At 41.9% G+C, this 16,392-nt stretch overlaps 1 protein-coding gene across 1 annotated transcript in view; it reads left to right on the forward strand.

Annotated features, from left to right (window-relative positions):
• Positions 1 to 16,392, forward strand: part of CACNA2D3 (calcium voltage-gated channel auxiliary subunit alpha2delta 3) — an 876,446-nt gene that overhangs the window by 248,332 nt on the left and 611,722 nt on the right. Inside the window, exon 4 of the mRNA XM_025885299.2 lies at positions 13,866 to 13,925. Coding sequence (XP_025741084.1) covers positions 13,866 to 13,925 — 60 coding nt within the window. The remainder of the gene's footprint in view (positions 1 to 13,865; positions 13,926 to 16,392) is intronic.

Genomic DNA, 16,392 nt, shown 5'->3' on the forward strand with positions numbered 1-16,392 from the left:
GAGTCTCCATAAAGTTCAACCAAGTGAGAGTGTTGTGAGTTCCACTCCTAACCTTATACCTCACCTGCTGGGTCACTATGGGGTGGTCTCTTCATGCCTCTGAGACTGTTTCCAATTGGTACAATGGGGAGGTGATAGTCCCTGCCCTCTGAGTGCTTATGGTAAAGCTTAAATGGACAAACATTTGTAAAGTTTGGCACAGAGGAGGGCCTTGATCCTGCCCATTCCCTTTAGCATCTCCCTAGGATTACCTGATTTGCTTGAAATCATTTCACCCCTTTAGAATATTAATGGGAAATTAAAAACCAGTGAAGCTTAAATATATTTTATGAATTTGCTTCAACTTTCTAGGACGGCTGACACCCAACTCCTTTTGATTCACAAAGTGGAAATTTGGTAGGGTTGAACTTACTCCTCTATTTCACAGTAAAAGAAGGGGAGTTGGCAGCAGAAAGGTGAAAATGGAGGGTGGGCGTGTTCAGTGCATTGTGCTGTATCTAAGACTCCATTCTGTTTGGTCCTGTGAGAGCATTGGAAAGTTATAAGAGTCTGAACTGCAGGGCATGTGGGGCTGGAGGAGGAGTGTGTGAGCAAAGCATGATGAATGTCAAGAGCAAGCTTGGTTTACAAATGAGGCATTGCATAAACAATAAACATCGAGGGAATTTAAGGTTTTAGTCCTAGTCTACTTTTATGTAAAATGGACTTAGTCCTTCAGGGGCTCTGTCTTTTCTTCATTAAAAAAAAAAATCCTCAAATCTTGTATCACTACCATGTGTTTCTGTATCTGCTTATTTCTTTGCCATTTTGAAATAAAGTTATAATTAAGGGTTGACAGAGCAGAGAGTTGAAACTAGGAGGGAATAAATTATAAGAATAACTTCCCATAAAAATTCAAACTTTATATGTAATTTCAGTTCATTACCTGGGCTTTAAAAAGGGGAGAGCCAGCTTATCTCTTAAGCTAGCATCTCATCCTTAGAAATTTAAAAAATGTGAAGTTTGGTTCTGGAGGGTGAAAATGTCATTTCTTGAACACAAACGAACATTAGGAGACCTAGAAGGGGAAAATAACAGAAGATGAGCTTAATGTACACACACTTTGTTCTGAACCCAGCCCCTTGGTTTGTTCAGTTCCCCACAGACTCAAATGCTCACGCACAGAGTATCATGCCATAGGGCGGGTTCCCCGCCACCCCACATTTTGAGTTGGAGCTGTCATCTTCTTGAAAGTCTTGGGCAAAATTCAGACTATTGGCATCAGGATTTTATTTCTGCATTGCGGGAGGAGGGCCTTTCCTGAGGACATTGACGGAGGGCAGGGGGCTTGCGTAAAATGTTTGGGGACTAGGATCATGGGATTAGACTTATTTTTCATTATTCATTCTTGATTTCATTTGGAATAAGCTTTACACATAAGTACATGTGGTTTACTTTAGACTAGAGGAGGAAAAGCCAGCTTGGCCCTATTTCCCAAAGTCCTTCAAAAGTCAAGGATGACCCAGGCCATCTGGATTCTTTTTCCCCCAAGGCACCCAGTATGTTAGGAAGTGAAGAAATGACAAAGCGTAGTTCAAATTGTGGTATATTTTAAATATTTACATTGCACAAATTATGGCTTTTTAACAAAGGGGACCTGTATAATATAGTTGAGCTCTTCCCAAGAAAATAAAAGATACAGTAAAAAGAAGTGGTAATGTCCCCCTAGGCTATGTGGTCCAGGAGGGGGATGGCACAGAAACAGCCTTGCCCTCCAGGGCAGTGGTTTTTCTGTGACTGCACCTGTAATCTCCTTAGGAGATAAAGTGGAAAGTCTGAGTTTAAGGATCTTTGACTTGGGGGCCTGGCCCCAATGGCTGGTCCCTGGAAAGGATCCTAGAGCTACCCTGAGCTGGGTCTTCAGGGAGCTTCCCAGGACAGTTCTTATTACTTTTTGTTGCAATAAGCATGTTTTTGTCCTAAAGCCTTCCTTCACCCTGCAGTCCCTTCCTGCTATGGCCCAAATCTCTCCTCCCTCCCTCTTTCTTTCTTTTCTGCCCTCCCCTCCCTTCCCTTTCCTTCCTTCCTTCCTTCCTTCCTTCCTTCCTTCCTTCCTTCCTTCCTCCCTCCCTCCCTCCCTCCCTCCCTCCCTCCCTCCCTTCCTTCCTTCCTTCCTTCCTTCCTAGTATTTTGATAGTATTTTGACAAGGAGTCTGGATATATTCTCCCAAACTCCTGTCCCTCCCACTTTTCTGCTCTTGCACGTTGGCCCCTGCCCCTATCTCCACTCTGAAATGATTCTTACACAGTCATCCTCTAGTTCACTCATTCAGGTTTGGTCAGAAAAGTCAAAAAACTTTTAGGTATTCAAGTAGGCAATGATTAATATAGGAAATTTAAAACTCACCTGATAGTTGGAAGAACCAGGGGTGTGAAGTTCAGGGAAACTGCTGTCCAAGTGCTTAGATTCAGGAAGTGCCATGGTCACAGGGAGCCACCACCCCCGGCTTTAGCCTCTGTAGACTCAGTGGGTAGTTCTCAGGGGGGCATCTGGATGACACCAGCCAAAGATAAGTGTCATGTGCCGATGCCCACACACTTGGCCATAGCTTCAGTTGGAGAATATTGGCATCTCCTGTCTTTGCCTTGCTGGTCTATCCGGGATCTAATCCAAAGACCTGCTGGTAAAGGATTCTTGAACATGTAGTTTTCAGGCTTCTGGCCCCTGCCATGGAAGGGGTAGCTTAGGTGATGCTGAGTGTCAACAGGTGCCGTCCAACGCATATCCTTAATCAGCAGATTTTCCATCATTACATTCCTTGGTATTACTGTGAACTTTTGCAGCCCCTGCCACCATCCTTTCCTCAAATGTTCCTCCTGAGCTCCAACTCCCTCTCTGATCATTCCTTGGTATCCCAGTGGTACTAGATAGTGGTTAATAGCACCAAGCTAGTTACCAGGACTCTGTCCATCTCTTCATTCTCTCTGTCCTGTTGGCCTCCAAGTCTTGCAGATTTGCTTTCTTAAATAGCTTTAACATGCCTTTTCTACAGTCTTTCTCTTTATTGCCTTGGATCACCCTCTGAGAAAATTTTTTAAATCTAGATAACTTCAATAATATTAAAACTCTCCAGCTTCCTTTTGTGCTACCTCCCTCTATGCAGTCCCACCTCTGGGTGCCCCCATATACTGAATTCCTTGTGGTTGTCTGAATGTGTCATGTTCTCTTTTGCCTTAGGGTCTTTGTACATGCAATGTCCTCATCCTGGAAGGACCTTCCTGTCATCTGGGCTAGCTCTTACCCTTTAGGTCTCAACATATATGAGAAGCCTCCTTGTACCCCTTTAAACCCAGTCCAGTTGATCCCGCAGTGGACTTCTTCCTCTTGGAGCCTTTATCACATCGAACGTGGTTGCCTATTTCTCTGTCTCCTTCCCTAGACTGTAATGTCCTCAAAGGAAGGAGATGCATCTTATAAATTTTATATTCCCAGCCAAACACAGTGGCTGGCACATAGTAGGGTGAATAATAGATCGTCTTTAATTTGTGCAACGGCTCTATTTTGAGCACTGGCCATGTGCTCAGTGTTGTTTTAATAACAAAGCATGTCACCATTCTGTGGGAGGTGGGTGGTGATGGTAACTCTGAGGAGGGGTCATTGGACCTGCAGCATGAATGACAAGGAATAGGGGGCAAACATCCGAGGATCTGGGAGAACATCCCTGGCTGAGAGTACAGGAAAGGTACAGACATAGACGAGTCTGTGATGGTTTGGGGCCAGAAGGATGGCTGGAAGTCTGGGGCCAGGGCAGGAGGGGGCCTCTGAGGATGAAAGGCCAAATCATGAAGAGCCTGGGAGTCATGGTCATGAGTGATGGGAATTTATCAGAGGGTTTCAACAGAGGAGGGATGCCATCAGAATTATTCTTAAAAGGTCCTTCTGGCAGCCATGTAGAGAGTAGAGCTTGAAGCAGAAGCTGGGGTCCTGTAAGGAGGCTGGGCTGTATAGGGACAGATGGTTGTGGTTTTGACTAAGTTCTATGGGAAGATGATGACAGTGATGGTAAACATGAGGCATGCCTTGGAGAGAATTGGGCTCGCTGATGGGTTGAGATATTTGTGCGGTCAGTTCGCATTAAATTGAGCAGTTTCCCTGTGTCAATCTTTCCTTATTTCGGGTTTATCCCCTTCTAATTTATTTCAACACTGCTCCCAGATTAGTATAAAGATGACTTAACGTGCAGAAGTGATCATGTTGCTCTTCTGCCCAGTCGGACCTCTTTAGTGCCCCACCCCTGTGGTGCAAGGGACACAGGATTCCTTTGCTTAGCTCATTGCCCATGCTCACCTGAACCCTACCTGCCTGACTTTTGGCACCCTCCTCCCCTTTATCTGCCCCATTCCAGGCCACCTGCTGCTCTGACAGACAGGCAGGGCTCCTACCTTGGAGCCTTTGCTGCTCCCTCCCCGTCATTTCTCTTGGCCATGTGGCTGACTCACCTCACCCTTTAACCCAAGCTCATGGTCACATCATTTATGACACCTTCCCCATGGTTTCCCACACCCTGGTAGGGTTATCTGCTCCCTGCTTTGAGTTTTCATTACACTTGACACTCTCTGCCCTTTGTTTTCCCCATGTGTAGAGTTGGGATACTATCTATGCTTTCTTTTATGGGGTGGTTGTAAGGAATAACTGGATTAATTGGCTTGAACACTTAGAGTAGCTCCACACATGGGAACAGGGGGTGTGGAACCCGACAGCTGTTTGCTGTTGTCACCTGTGTGGTCCTCCTATTATAGCCCACACCACACTGTCTGATGACTTGCTTCTCCTCCCAACTGGATGACAAATATGCCAGTTGTCTTCATGGCCCAAGCCCTGGCATAATTCTCTGATATGCTTCATCATCATCATCATTATTGCCCTTGGCATCATCATCGGCAATGATAAGAGCTAACACGAATGGACATTTACTGTGTGCCAGGACTTTTGCCCAGAGTGCTCTCATGAAGTTGCTGGAGCCAGGATTCAAAGTCAGACGTCTGACTTCAGATCCTGCTCTCTGGACCAAAATATGTTGCCTCCTGACCCCCAGCTGAAGTTGCCTGGTAAACACTTGGATGGCTGGAGAGAAGGAAAGAATAAAAAGAGAATTAAAATAGCGTTTTCATGCATCAAATGTATGTAAAAATCCATCTTGAGTAGTAAAGTCTGAATGGACTTGGAAATTGTTCTGTGTTTTTTCACTTTGAAGGAGAAAGAGAATTTTCCTCCTCTGGCCGTGGTTGGGGTCCAGGGGCTGGGAGCTGCCTGCCACACTGGCTGGCCTAGTCCATGTCTCAGGTGCCATCTGTCAAAAGAGGTTGCTTTGGCAAACAGCTTAATTTCTGTGTTTGTGCCATTCTGAGGACATCAGTCAAACCTTTCAATAAAGGCCCTGGCTTCATTCCATTTTCAGCCTCACTGATCACGGATTTTGCTGTTGAAGCTGGAAAAGACTGGTGGATTCTGAAAACCACTCCTTAAGGAGCAGGTGCACAGCCTTGTGTTTGTGAACACGAGGTTTGGAGTCCTTTCCTTGGCAGTAGAATTAACGTTCACATAACCTCCATGTAACTGTGAACTTGAGGAGTTGTTCCAAGTTCCCCCACGTGAGCTCCAACCGTGGGAGGCATAGACTCTGTGAGCTGTCCCTGTTAAAATCAAGCCATGTTATGCCTGAACATCTTGTCTCTTCCCCTGCCCCATCATAATAATTTCTTGCACTTGTGCAGAATCCTTTAGGAAATGTTTTGTGTCTACATTCTCATCAAATTCACACCCTGAAGTAGAGAGCAAAGATGGTATTATTTTGGTGCCTTAGATAAAAAAACTGAGACTCAGAGAAGTTAAGATTTTCTCAGATCAAGTAACCAGTGAGTAGGATGATCTGGATTCAAACCCTTGTCCTTGGGCTCTGAGACCTGTTCTCATTCTACTGGACCAAAATCTTCCTGCAGGTCAGGACTAAGTCATTTATTGCTTAGTGTCCGACTCAGTTCTTGGTGCCATTCTGATTACTTAATGGGTTATTATCAAATACTTACTAAACTAAGTTGAACAGAAGTGAACTACAACTCGGAATAGAAACTCTGTAGGACAGATTTTCTTACTGGCCCCAACACCTTATTAACTTGGCTGCACCTTATCTTATGGTAGATGTTCCCGTCTTCCTTAGCTAGCTGGATGGTACCTTCAATGCTCTACCATTGTGGGTTCCAGTCCACACCTCTCAGTAAGTCCTGGAAAAGATGTAATTAAGGGCTGGAACAGAATTTTATTCACCACTGTCAGAGCCTTCAGTGATAGGTGATTTCCTTACTTAGTGGAAAACAAATGTCTATCCTCAAACCGACATAGTCCCACTCATCCCGGACTGTCCCCACAGGAAGTTAATGACAGTTCCAGTTCCATTGCCCACAAAGGAAATAGCCCAGTTATCCCCCAACTGAAGAGTCCTGAGGGGACTTTTCAAGGTTTATGGTTAAGTACACTTGATTTTGGTAATCAAGGAAGCCATTCCCAAAAAGGCAACATAAGTGGTAGTCCATGCCACAAACTGCTCGATCATTTGGAAAAATTACTCGTCTTCTCTTCCTAACTCCTCCCAGCTACTGTGGCCCTTGGGCAGCCCCTGGAGCAAAGTTTGGCTGTTTCTATCTGCAGTAGCTTGGCACACGTTGCACTTGGGCAAATGCAGCTTTAGCTGTAGAATGACGTGGCTTTGGTTTGGAAATTGGCCATTCATGTTGATAACAGACATTGATTTAATCAGCCTCAAACTGATAACAGATATCTCTTGTGGAAACAAAGATAGTTTGTTATTGATTGTGATCCTGTCTTCTGATGTAAGTTCTAGGCTTATTTTGTCTTGTAAAAGTCTGGTGTGGGCTTATGTAATCTGAAGGAGCAGGGAAGTGGGGGAGCTGAGGAAGGGAGGAGAGCCCCAGGTACATGTTGAATGTGTTTGCTCTTTTGTTCCGTTACCTGCTTTCTCTGGAAACTTTATAGATTAGCTTTTATAATCCACTTTGAAATGTTTGCCCGTTTTGAAAGCAGAGCAATCTTTGCAGCTTTCAGGCAGAAGGTCATTTTATACAGAATGTTCATTCGTGTGCAACAAAGCTTATTTCTTCTACAGGAACAAAGAAATAATGAAGGCTCCTTAAAAGCTGTTTTTCTCTAAAACGATCATCTTGATAGTTGGTGATTTATTTATATGTGTCATTTCTATTGGAATTGAAAAGTGAAAACATTACATCAATAAGGATTACTGAATATTAGGAAGCTCTTAGATATGACTCTGTGGATTTCAGCATTCCATGGTGGGACGGAAAAGAGTTCTTGTTTAATTGTGTCCATCTTTCCAGGTTATTGACTTTTGCGCTGGCTTATTGCCGCTGGTCTTTGGTTGATGTGGCCTTCTGTGTAGGTCTCTGAGATCTAGTTGTTTCTAGAACATTTTCTTGCCTCCAGAAGTTCCTTTGCTCCTGTGGGCTGGAACACTGCTCAGCACCTTTCCTTGTTCTGGAAGAGCCTCCTGTTCTCCTTTAGAGCACAACTGTGATGTCACTTCCTTCTGGGAAGCTTCCTCGCCTACTGGCAGCGTTCTTTGTCACTTGCCCCTTTATGATGAAATCACTGTTTTCCTTGTGTGTGGCCCTCACCCTTCTGTAAAGCACCTCATGTTGGTTCAGGACTCCCTTTTTGGTACAAGCCCCACACTTTGGGAAATAGTGATGAGACTGTTCCAGCTACAAAAGCAGCAAAAATGAATCTATGCTGTTACAGGGTAGTAAAAACTCCATCTTGAGAACAAAAGGGAAGGGATTTCCATGCAGAAGGAATGAAAATGTAAATTTGAATATCCTCCTCTTCTCCCCCTCCCCCAACTTAATGGTTCTTAAACTGTTGGTTTCTGACCCTTTATACAAGAAAGCAGTGTTTGAAATTAGCCCTGGGAACAAATCAATCTCATTTTATCGAGATTCCCAGAGACATCTTTTCATGCGCTGACAGCAGTTTGAATGAGGATAGAGATTTTTCATTTTATTTCTAGGATCAATTGAGTTTGAAATCTGTGATGTGGAGAGGACCAGGGTCTCCTCTGTCTTCAGTGCTGTAGACGGTCAACATGTTGGGTTCAAGCCCTGCCACATAATATGGTGCTAGGGTAGCATTAACCCCAGGCAGACACTGATGGGCAGAAGGTGTAACTCTTCCTCCATCGAACTGTAGCCCTTAAAGCAAAAGCTGCTCAATCTAGTGTAAGGAAAAGTGAACCATGCCACACTAGGTATGGTTGTAACTGCAATTATCATTCTTGATCGACCTATTTGGTTGTTCTTCTACACTGAGTTTAGTGCTTGTTGGATTTGAAGGAAGACTCACATGATCTCTAACTCTGATATTCTTGACAATTCAATCATTAGCTCCAAGTGAACCATTGGTGCAGCCCAAAGCCATTTTAATGGTTATAGATTTTCCTTAGAATCGCCTCAGTTGAGCTTAACCCCCCCCTTTTTTTTAAAGATTTTTTATTTATTTGAGAGAGAGAGTGAGAGAGAGCATGAGAGGAGAGAGGGTCAGAGGGAGAAGCAGACTCCCTGCTGAGCAGGGAGCCCGATGTGGGACTCGATCTTGGGACTCTGGGATCATGACCTGAGCTGAAGGCAGTTGCTTAACCAACTGAGCCACCCAGGCGCCCTGAACTTAACCCTTTTTTTGAGAAAGAATTATGTATTCATTCCAGAAAAAAAAAATGGCAGTAAAAATGCTGGTCTGATTATTAAATGTGTTGTTGCAAAACGTTAAATGAAAACCACGAAATGTATTAAGTGCTTTGAAATCTTTGTTAAATTCCAATATCCCATTATAACAGCATTTACAAGCCAAAGCTTTTTAGTTTTAACATGAGAAATAAAAATAACGTTTTTCTTTGCTACTCCATATGGTTTTTATATTTCTGTTTTGCTTTAAGGATTTTCTTCTGTAATTGCTCCCTCCCCCGCCTTTCTCCTTTCTTATTAAAAAAAACTTTTTTCATTTGTACATAATTTGTTCATTCTGATAGAATCAGTAGGAGTCTAGTAGTAGGTTACTTTGTTGTATATCATATTTTCTGTTACCCTTCCCCTCCCCCCCATTCTTTCTTTCTTTCCTCCCGTTAAGCCAAGATAATCAGGAATAAAAAAGATAATAATAATAAAATCAAATACAAGTAGAACAAACAAAATCGTTTTCTTTTTCTGATCCAATTTATATTGTGACTTGGTGTCCTATTTTCCCTCCTCCTGAACCATGATGGAAAGCTTGACCTCTATGATGTCTTTAGCTATAGTCTTGATTTAAGTGTTTTGGGGGGGGAGACAGGAGACTGCATCCTGTAGCATCGTACTGATTATACGTGGGGTCACTGTAACAAGAAATAAGATGTGATTTTAAACGAAATGCTTTAATATCCCACTATTCCCCTTGGCAGTTTTGCCATCACCATGGCTATAAATAGTGTCCATGGTCCATGGCTTCTAGCATTTCTTATTTATAAAGATAGCTTTTGTTTGTATTTATTTCACTAAAAGGGAAGAGTTATTTAGAAATATAAAAAGTCGCTGAAACATACATCAACTCATGAATTGCAACTTTCCGGCTCGTAGATGCTTTGTTCCAAGGCCAGGATGTATATTCCAGTACACTGTTACCATTTTTGTTGAGTGACGGATTGCTTTGGCATCAGCTTGGGGAGGATCCATGGACGGCACGGCCGGTTCCTTGCCTCCGAGCTCAGTTTTGAATGCTAGTCTTCAAAGCCATTTTTATTTCCAGTGTTCAGTTTTAATTAAAAACCACATTCACAATTCTATAATCCCATCTGCAGATCCAAAAGGGGAATTCATACGAGAGAAAATTAACTTATTATTATGAAAAGCACACTTCTTTTCCAATAGGTATAATAGAGTAACAGTTTCCCTCAGGCTCAGTGGTTCCTTATATAATAACTAAAATATTAGCAAATTTTAATTGATTTTCCTTACCTGCAAGTGGTACTCAAACTTATTTTTAAAACATACTTAATTTGATTTAGATGATAAGGGTATTTGCTCAGGAAAGAGACATGAGAGGCTGCTCTTTTCTACTGGCAAGTGTCAGAGATGGAAGTTGAGTGGTCTTGACTTTTAAATGGTGATTCAATTTATTTTTGTTTTATTAACAGTAGGAACTTCTGTCTTCAGGACTCCATTTTAGGTAAATTTATGGCACACGATATCCTTCTTAAGTAACATTTCTTTTAACTCATGTATCTTTATAAGAGTATTTCAGAAGAAAGATCAACTATCCTTTGTTCTTTACAAAAGGTGCACAGTTCTTGTGATGTTTGTCATTACCATTGTGCACAAGAGATGTGCTTATTCTCGGGGATTTCCAGTGTGAATCCTTTCAAAGAGCCCTGTTCCAAAGTACTCACTTGCTTTACATGAGATAACTATTAGGTGTCACTGCCAGTGGACCATATTTTTTTGAATCTTATTCTTAAGGCTTTGTAGTGAGCTTGATGGGAAAATATCTTCATGGAAACAAGAAATATATGAATTAAATTAAGTTAAAAAAAGCATGTGGCAAATTTAACTTGAGAATGAACATAAAAGCTGGCTAGCTGGCTAGCAGGGTACTCACTGCTCCACACAGAGAACAGGGCTCTGGCTGATCTTAGTAGTTAGTACAAAGGTATTGAATTGTTTCCAATATATTACCTTCTTGTGCCCCATTGTTACAGGATTTGTGTCCCATTGGTGCCCAGGTTCTTGGTCACACCGCTTTGAAGAATGAAGAGGTAGACCAGACGAAGAGTGGTGGGCAGCAAAGCAAAGTTTATTGAGCAAGAGTACAAAGCTCCTAGAGAGGGAGGGGGACCTGAGTGGTTTGCCCTCAGCGTTTCTAAGTTTAGGGGTTTTTATGAACTCTTTTGCGGAACTTTCCTAAGCAATCAGGGTGTGCTGAGTTCAGTCAATCAGGGCTTTGGTCACATATCTGTCTACCTATTAGGTTAAAGTCCAGGTGCTGATGGTCTTTTTTTGCTGACATCTGGGGGCTTAGGTCTCAACTGCGTCTTGCCCGTGATATTGACAAATGCTTTTGTAGTTAATTTTCTTATTGTAGGTGGTTTTGCAGAAGTCATTTCTGCAAAAGCTGCAAAGCAGAATGTCTGTGCAGTCCTGTCTAAGCTGCAAAACAAGATGTCAGTGCTGTTTTATCTGAGCTGTCCTGACTCCATATTTTTTTGTTTGGGAACCTGGCCCTGACTACCTCACTGTCCAACTAACTCCTAACACCATGACATGTATTACAGTGGTTGAAATACATTTCATGTCATGTTATATATGAATGTCATATGGTATGTATGATATGCATATACAAATATACGCACAAAGGCAAATGAAATGTATTTTTCTAGATACATGAAATACATTTCGTGCTGTGTTATTTTGTGATAATTTCAACTACCTATTATTTCCATCTTGTTCTCTTATTTGTTGGTGTTACACTGCTTTATTGTTTTCCTCATTTCCAGTTGTTCACTTCTTTTAATATTATTTTTGTCATCATGAAGTTTTATTTTGTTCTTATCTTTTGATCATTTGTACATGTCATCCACATTTCTTCTCTGGGTTCTCAGAGTACTTAGACACCATGAAACAACAACTTCTGTGTGTTTAGGTAAATACATAATCAAAATGCGTGACTTTTTTTTGATAATGTAAGTGTCCAGACATGTATAATATTTATAACCAATTTATAAATCTCAGTATGTAACTGATTTCATGATACATAACATAAAAATTCTAAATCTGTTACGAAGATTAAGAGAATAAGCTCTGACAAATACATAGATTCCTTGTATCACTGTCTGTCACTCATCTGTCAAAGTCCACCTGGATGCATTTGCTGATTGGGTCATGTGATCCTGGAAGGCTGACAGACTTCATTGTTTAGGATGATTCTAGGAAGACTGTGACCCAATGAAAGCTTGGGGCCAATGGATCCAATCTACATAGAGTGTCTCTCCTTGTTTTTCTTTTTCTCTGTTTCTCATTCTCTCCATTTTATGCTTCTAGAAAGCATTTAATGTCTTATAATGAAAATACTTATGTACACAGATTCTAAAAAGACAAATGAAAGTTGGAAAGACCTTGGAGGGCTGGTGGATATCATTAATCAAGGCAGCAGGGATGAGTTCAGCTCTAGGATGAGTGCTGTTTTTTTGCCACTGGTTCTCAAATTTAGCGGCTTCCGAATTCCCTGGAGGGCTTGTTAAAGCAGATTGCTGGGCCCACCCCCAGGGCTTCTGATTCTGTAAGATGGGATGGGGCATGAGAACATGCATTTTTAACATGTTCACAGGTGAAACTGATGCTGCTGGAGTGGGACATCCCTTGAAGAAGCACTACTCTAGGGTCACTGTTTCAGGGTTTTCAGATGAAGAAACTGAGGCCCAAGAGGGGCAGAGGCTTGCCTGAGATGTAGTGGGTTGCATCTAGGCTAGAATTAGAACTGGGTCTTCTGGCTCTGACCCTATAATGTTCTCCTGGGGTCTGTTCTTTGATTGACCAGAGAAGGGGAAATCTCTTCCTGGCCATCCGAAGGAAATGTGGGAAGCCAGATTTGCCACCCTCCTGGAGTCCTGTCTGCGGGTCTCTGGCTGGCCTAGCTCTTTTTTTGTATGTTCTATGGAGAGAGACGGCTTAGTGGTCTATATTGGTGCCTAATGTTACCCACATATATTCCAACCTCTTCATTTCCATATCCAATTTAATAATTATTCATGGAACATTTGTCTGTTGATTCGTAATCATTTAGAGATTAATACCCATGTCATCATATTTCAAACGTGGCCTATTAAACTCAAGTCCGTATTATGTCAATTAAAAAAAGTTAAAGATGGCCTAGGCTACAAGAGTAACCAGGAGAAAAATAGAAATGGCTGAATTTTTACCTGGATCTGAAGGTTTCACTTTTAGTTTGATGAAATTTCAGTGAACTATTATCTCACTAAATGAGTTTTGTGCAGTATTCTCTAGCCTATGTTTTCAACTTAATATTGGCAAATTCAAATTAATGTAAAAATGATTTCGATAGGTGACTAATTGCCTTTAAATGGAATTTTATGAAACTGCTTTCATAAGACTATGGATTGTTTGAATTTAGTTGGCTAAGAAGAGTAACAAGAGTTGCATATTTATGGGTCCTGCTTATTGATTTAATTTCAGTGATTTTCTTATTGGGATGCAGATTGTCAAAATGGCATTGAGGTACCATAAATTCAAATAACTGTCACCTGATAATTACATACTAGAACTGGATGTGGAAAGAATTGCTTTGAATGATTGAGGGAATTAAAATAAGTAGCATTTCTCAAACCAAAGGGGAAGAAAGTTAGCCCACTTAGTGTTGGGCTCAATTTAATAAATCTTGACCCAAGAGCCCTCTATACCTAAGGGATACACTCGTCTAGGTTGGTTTTGGCATCCACATTGGGCCTCAAGGGCCAGTGTCTTTGAATTGTTACAAATTGCTATGAAAATGGATGCAGAACTTGTGTGCATGCATACACACATAAGAGTAACTATTTGCTAGAAAAACCACGATGGAATGATGGAGGCAAAAACCAGATTTGGACACTGGTATTGCTCTCTTCAGTTTCATGGGAGCAAAGCCTCCAGGTCACAATGCACATGCCATGATGTAATCTGTCATCTTGGGGCCATGGAGAAACACCAGTCTTTTCGCATTGTTGGAACGGGGTCCGGGCCAGAGTTTGGATCCTTCATGTCGCCTTCTCTCTTTTCAGCGTCTTGTGGAGGCTGCAGAAGAAGCACATCTGAAACATGAATTTGACGCAGACCTGCAGGTAACCGATTCTAGTCAGAGTTAAGTTTTTTGTGTGTTGGCTGCCAAACGAGAAGCACTAAGTGTGCCAGAGACACCTGCTTTCAGTGGATGGGAGAGAAGGGCTCTCAGGAGAATGGTACAGAGTTGGAATAAATGTGCCTATTTCTTGACGGGGCAGGATGGCGATCCCCAACCATTTTCCACCACAACAGTTATAGTGAGCGACGACACACACTCATGCACATGCACAGAACAGATTTTGATGAACTCCTCCCCAGTTCTGGAGGACGTTACCTCAGTCAACTAACAATAATCACCAGAACTCCTAATGGCATATTGTGTAGATATGTGTAAGCAGATATGTGTAAATACCACTTCCCTGGCTGGATTTTAGATGACTGAAAACAAACTTGTGATGGATATAGTCTTGCATTGACTGTTAATTGTGTCTAAAAATTAAATCCCTCACTGACATGGGATTTGAACATCTGTTTAATAAACTTCTGGCAGTATATCTTATATCCAACTATGGAATACCTGTGTTTGGCCGAGAAGGATTTTGATGTTGCCATGTAGATAGAAAACATATTAAAAGGTAACAAGTGAATTGAATAATACCTGGAGATTCCTTTGGGTCCCTCTTCCTCTCAGAGGAAATTTTATCTTTATTGTCATTTGGAGCTCTGTGGTGTTTCCTCACTGCTCCGTAAACAGAAGGAGTGAATCTTAATCCTTAAGTCTGTGCTTTGCTAGAATGTATCTCTTCTATTGGCATGTGGTCACAATTAGGAAGTAGTGTTTATTTTGCTGTGTTTCATTTATTGGAAACAATAAAGGCAGACATGAATATGCAAGCACAAAAAAAGGTGGTGATATGAAAATAGGCTTTGGTGTCTTCGTTCCATGGATGAACTTCTCATCCCTCCCCATCTATATTTTTTTCCTTATGGGTAAAAGAACGCACACTCAAATGGGGTAATTGAAGAAAGTTTAATAAAAGGAGTATTTACAAAGGTATGGTTAGAGAAACCAACAAGTGATGGTGTTACCCCAGGGCAAGCCACACTTCTGGCCTGAGGAGCGAGAGGAAGGAGTGGTTTCTAGAACCCAGGCAGAGTAGCTATATGGAAAGGGTATTTGATAGAGATGTGCAGCCAATCATGGTGAGCTAGAAGGATGGAATTTAGGGGGATAATATCCTGATAACAGCGTCTAGCCTTCTGATATCTTGCTGGGATCCACCATTGGCTGAAGCCAATTACTGGTGTGGTTGATGTAGTTCAGTCTTCTGAAATTGAGCTAGGTGCAAAAGGATGAATAATGGGTCTGGAGAGGAAAGAGGAACTGTCAAACCCACCATTTGGTGGTCATTTTCAGAAATGATGCCAACATCTGAAGCAAATAGAGCCAGGACTGTAGCCAAGCACGAGAGGTTCCGGGGGCAGGGGTGGATAAGTGCCAGGGACTATTGGTAACATCAGGAGTGGGGGGTAGGCCAGCCCAGCTCTTTGAGCAAAGCTGCAAGAGAAGGAGCAGAGGAGTTACCTGAATATAGCAAGAAGCACCTTGCTTCCTCCAGCCACACCTACATGGTGGCCGTAGGAAGGTCCGGGGGCCGTTTACTGGTCACATTTATCTTTAGTGTGCCTCCTCTTCAGAGGGTTTGGAATCCCTAGAGTGGGTCAGAGGGATTGAATGGAAGCATCAGGAAGCAACTTTGTAACTGTGAGGGTTGTAGGGACCTCTTGAATGTGTTGCCAAGAGAAACCATCTCCTTCTCCTGGGGAATATTCTGGTTGTAGATTACCAAAACTCAATTCAAATCAACTCAAATGAGATTATAATGCTGAATAAAATAAGAATCCATGGGTCCACTCGAATAAGATACAAATAAATAGACATAGATGATAGATAAATACATACATAAATAAGAAGGGAAAGCTCAGGTGGCTCAGTTGGTTAAGTGTCTGACTCTTGATCTCAGCTCAGGTCTTGATCTCAGGGTTGTGAGTTCAAGCCCTGCACTGGGCTCCAAGTTGGGCATGGAGCCTACTTAAAAAAAAAAATGACAAAGGAAAGGGAAAGCTCTTACAGTAGGATGCCAACTAATAAATATAGGAGAGATGGTGGATATAGAAGGTTATGGTAATAATTCAGGCAAGACTCTTAAATGGATACTAAAACTAGTAGGAAAGAGTTTGATGAAGAACAGGACATTGATTGTTTCAAAGTATCTGCCCACAAATTTCTTATTAATTACAAAGCAGAATATAGCAACTTTACCATGGAAAAACCTGGCAGATACCACCTTAAACAGGTAATCAAAGTTAGTATCACCGGTGATGAGACAAAGTGATGTCAAGTGCCTCCAGATGTGTGTTGGGCTTTAGGACAGCATCCCTATGTAGAATTCTTGCCCGGAATGTGTAACCTGAATCTAATCATAATAAAACATCAGACAAATCTGGATTGAGAAATATTCTACA

Source organism: Callorhinus ursinus, unplaced genomic scaffold, assembly GCF_003265705.2.
Source record: "Callorhinus ursinus isolate GAN/ISIS: 27379988/994484 unplaced genomic scaffold, GSC_fseal_2.0 scaffold15, whole genome shotgun sequence".
Taxonomy (NCBI): Eukaryota; Metazoa; Chordata; class Mammalia; order Carnivora; family Otariidae; genus Callorhinus; species Callorhinus ursinus.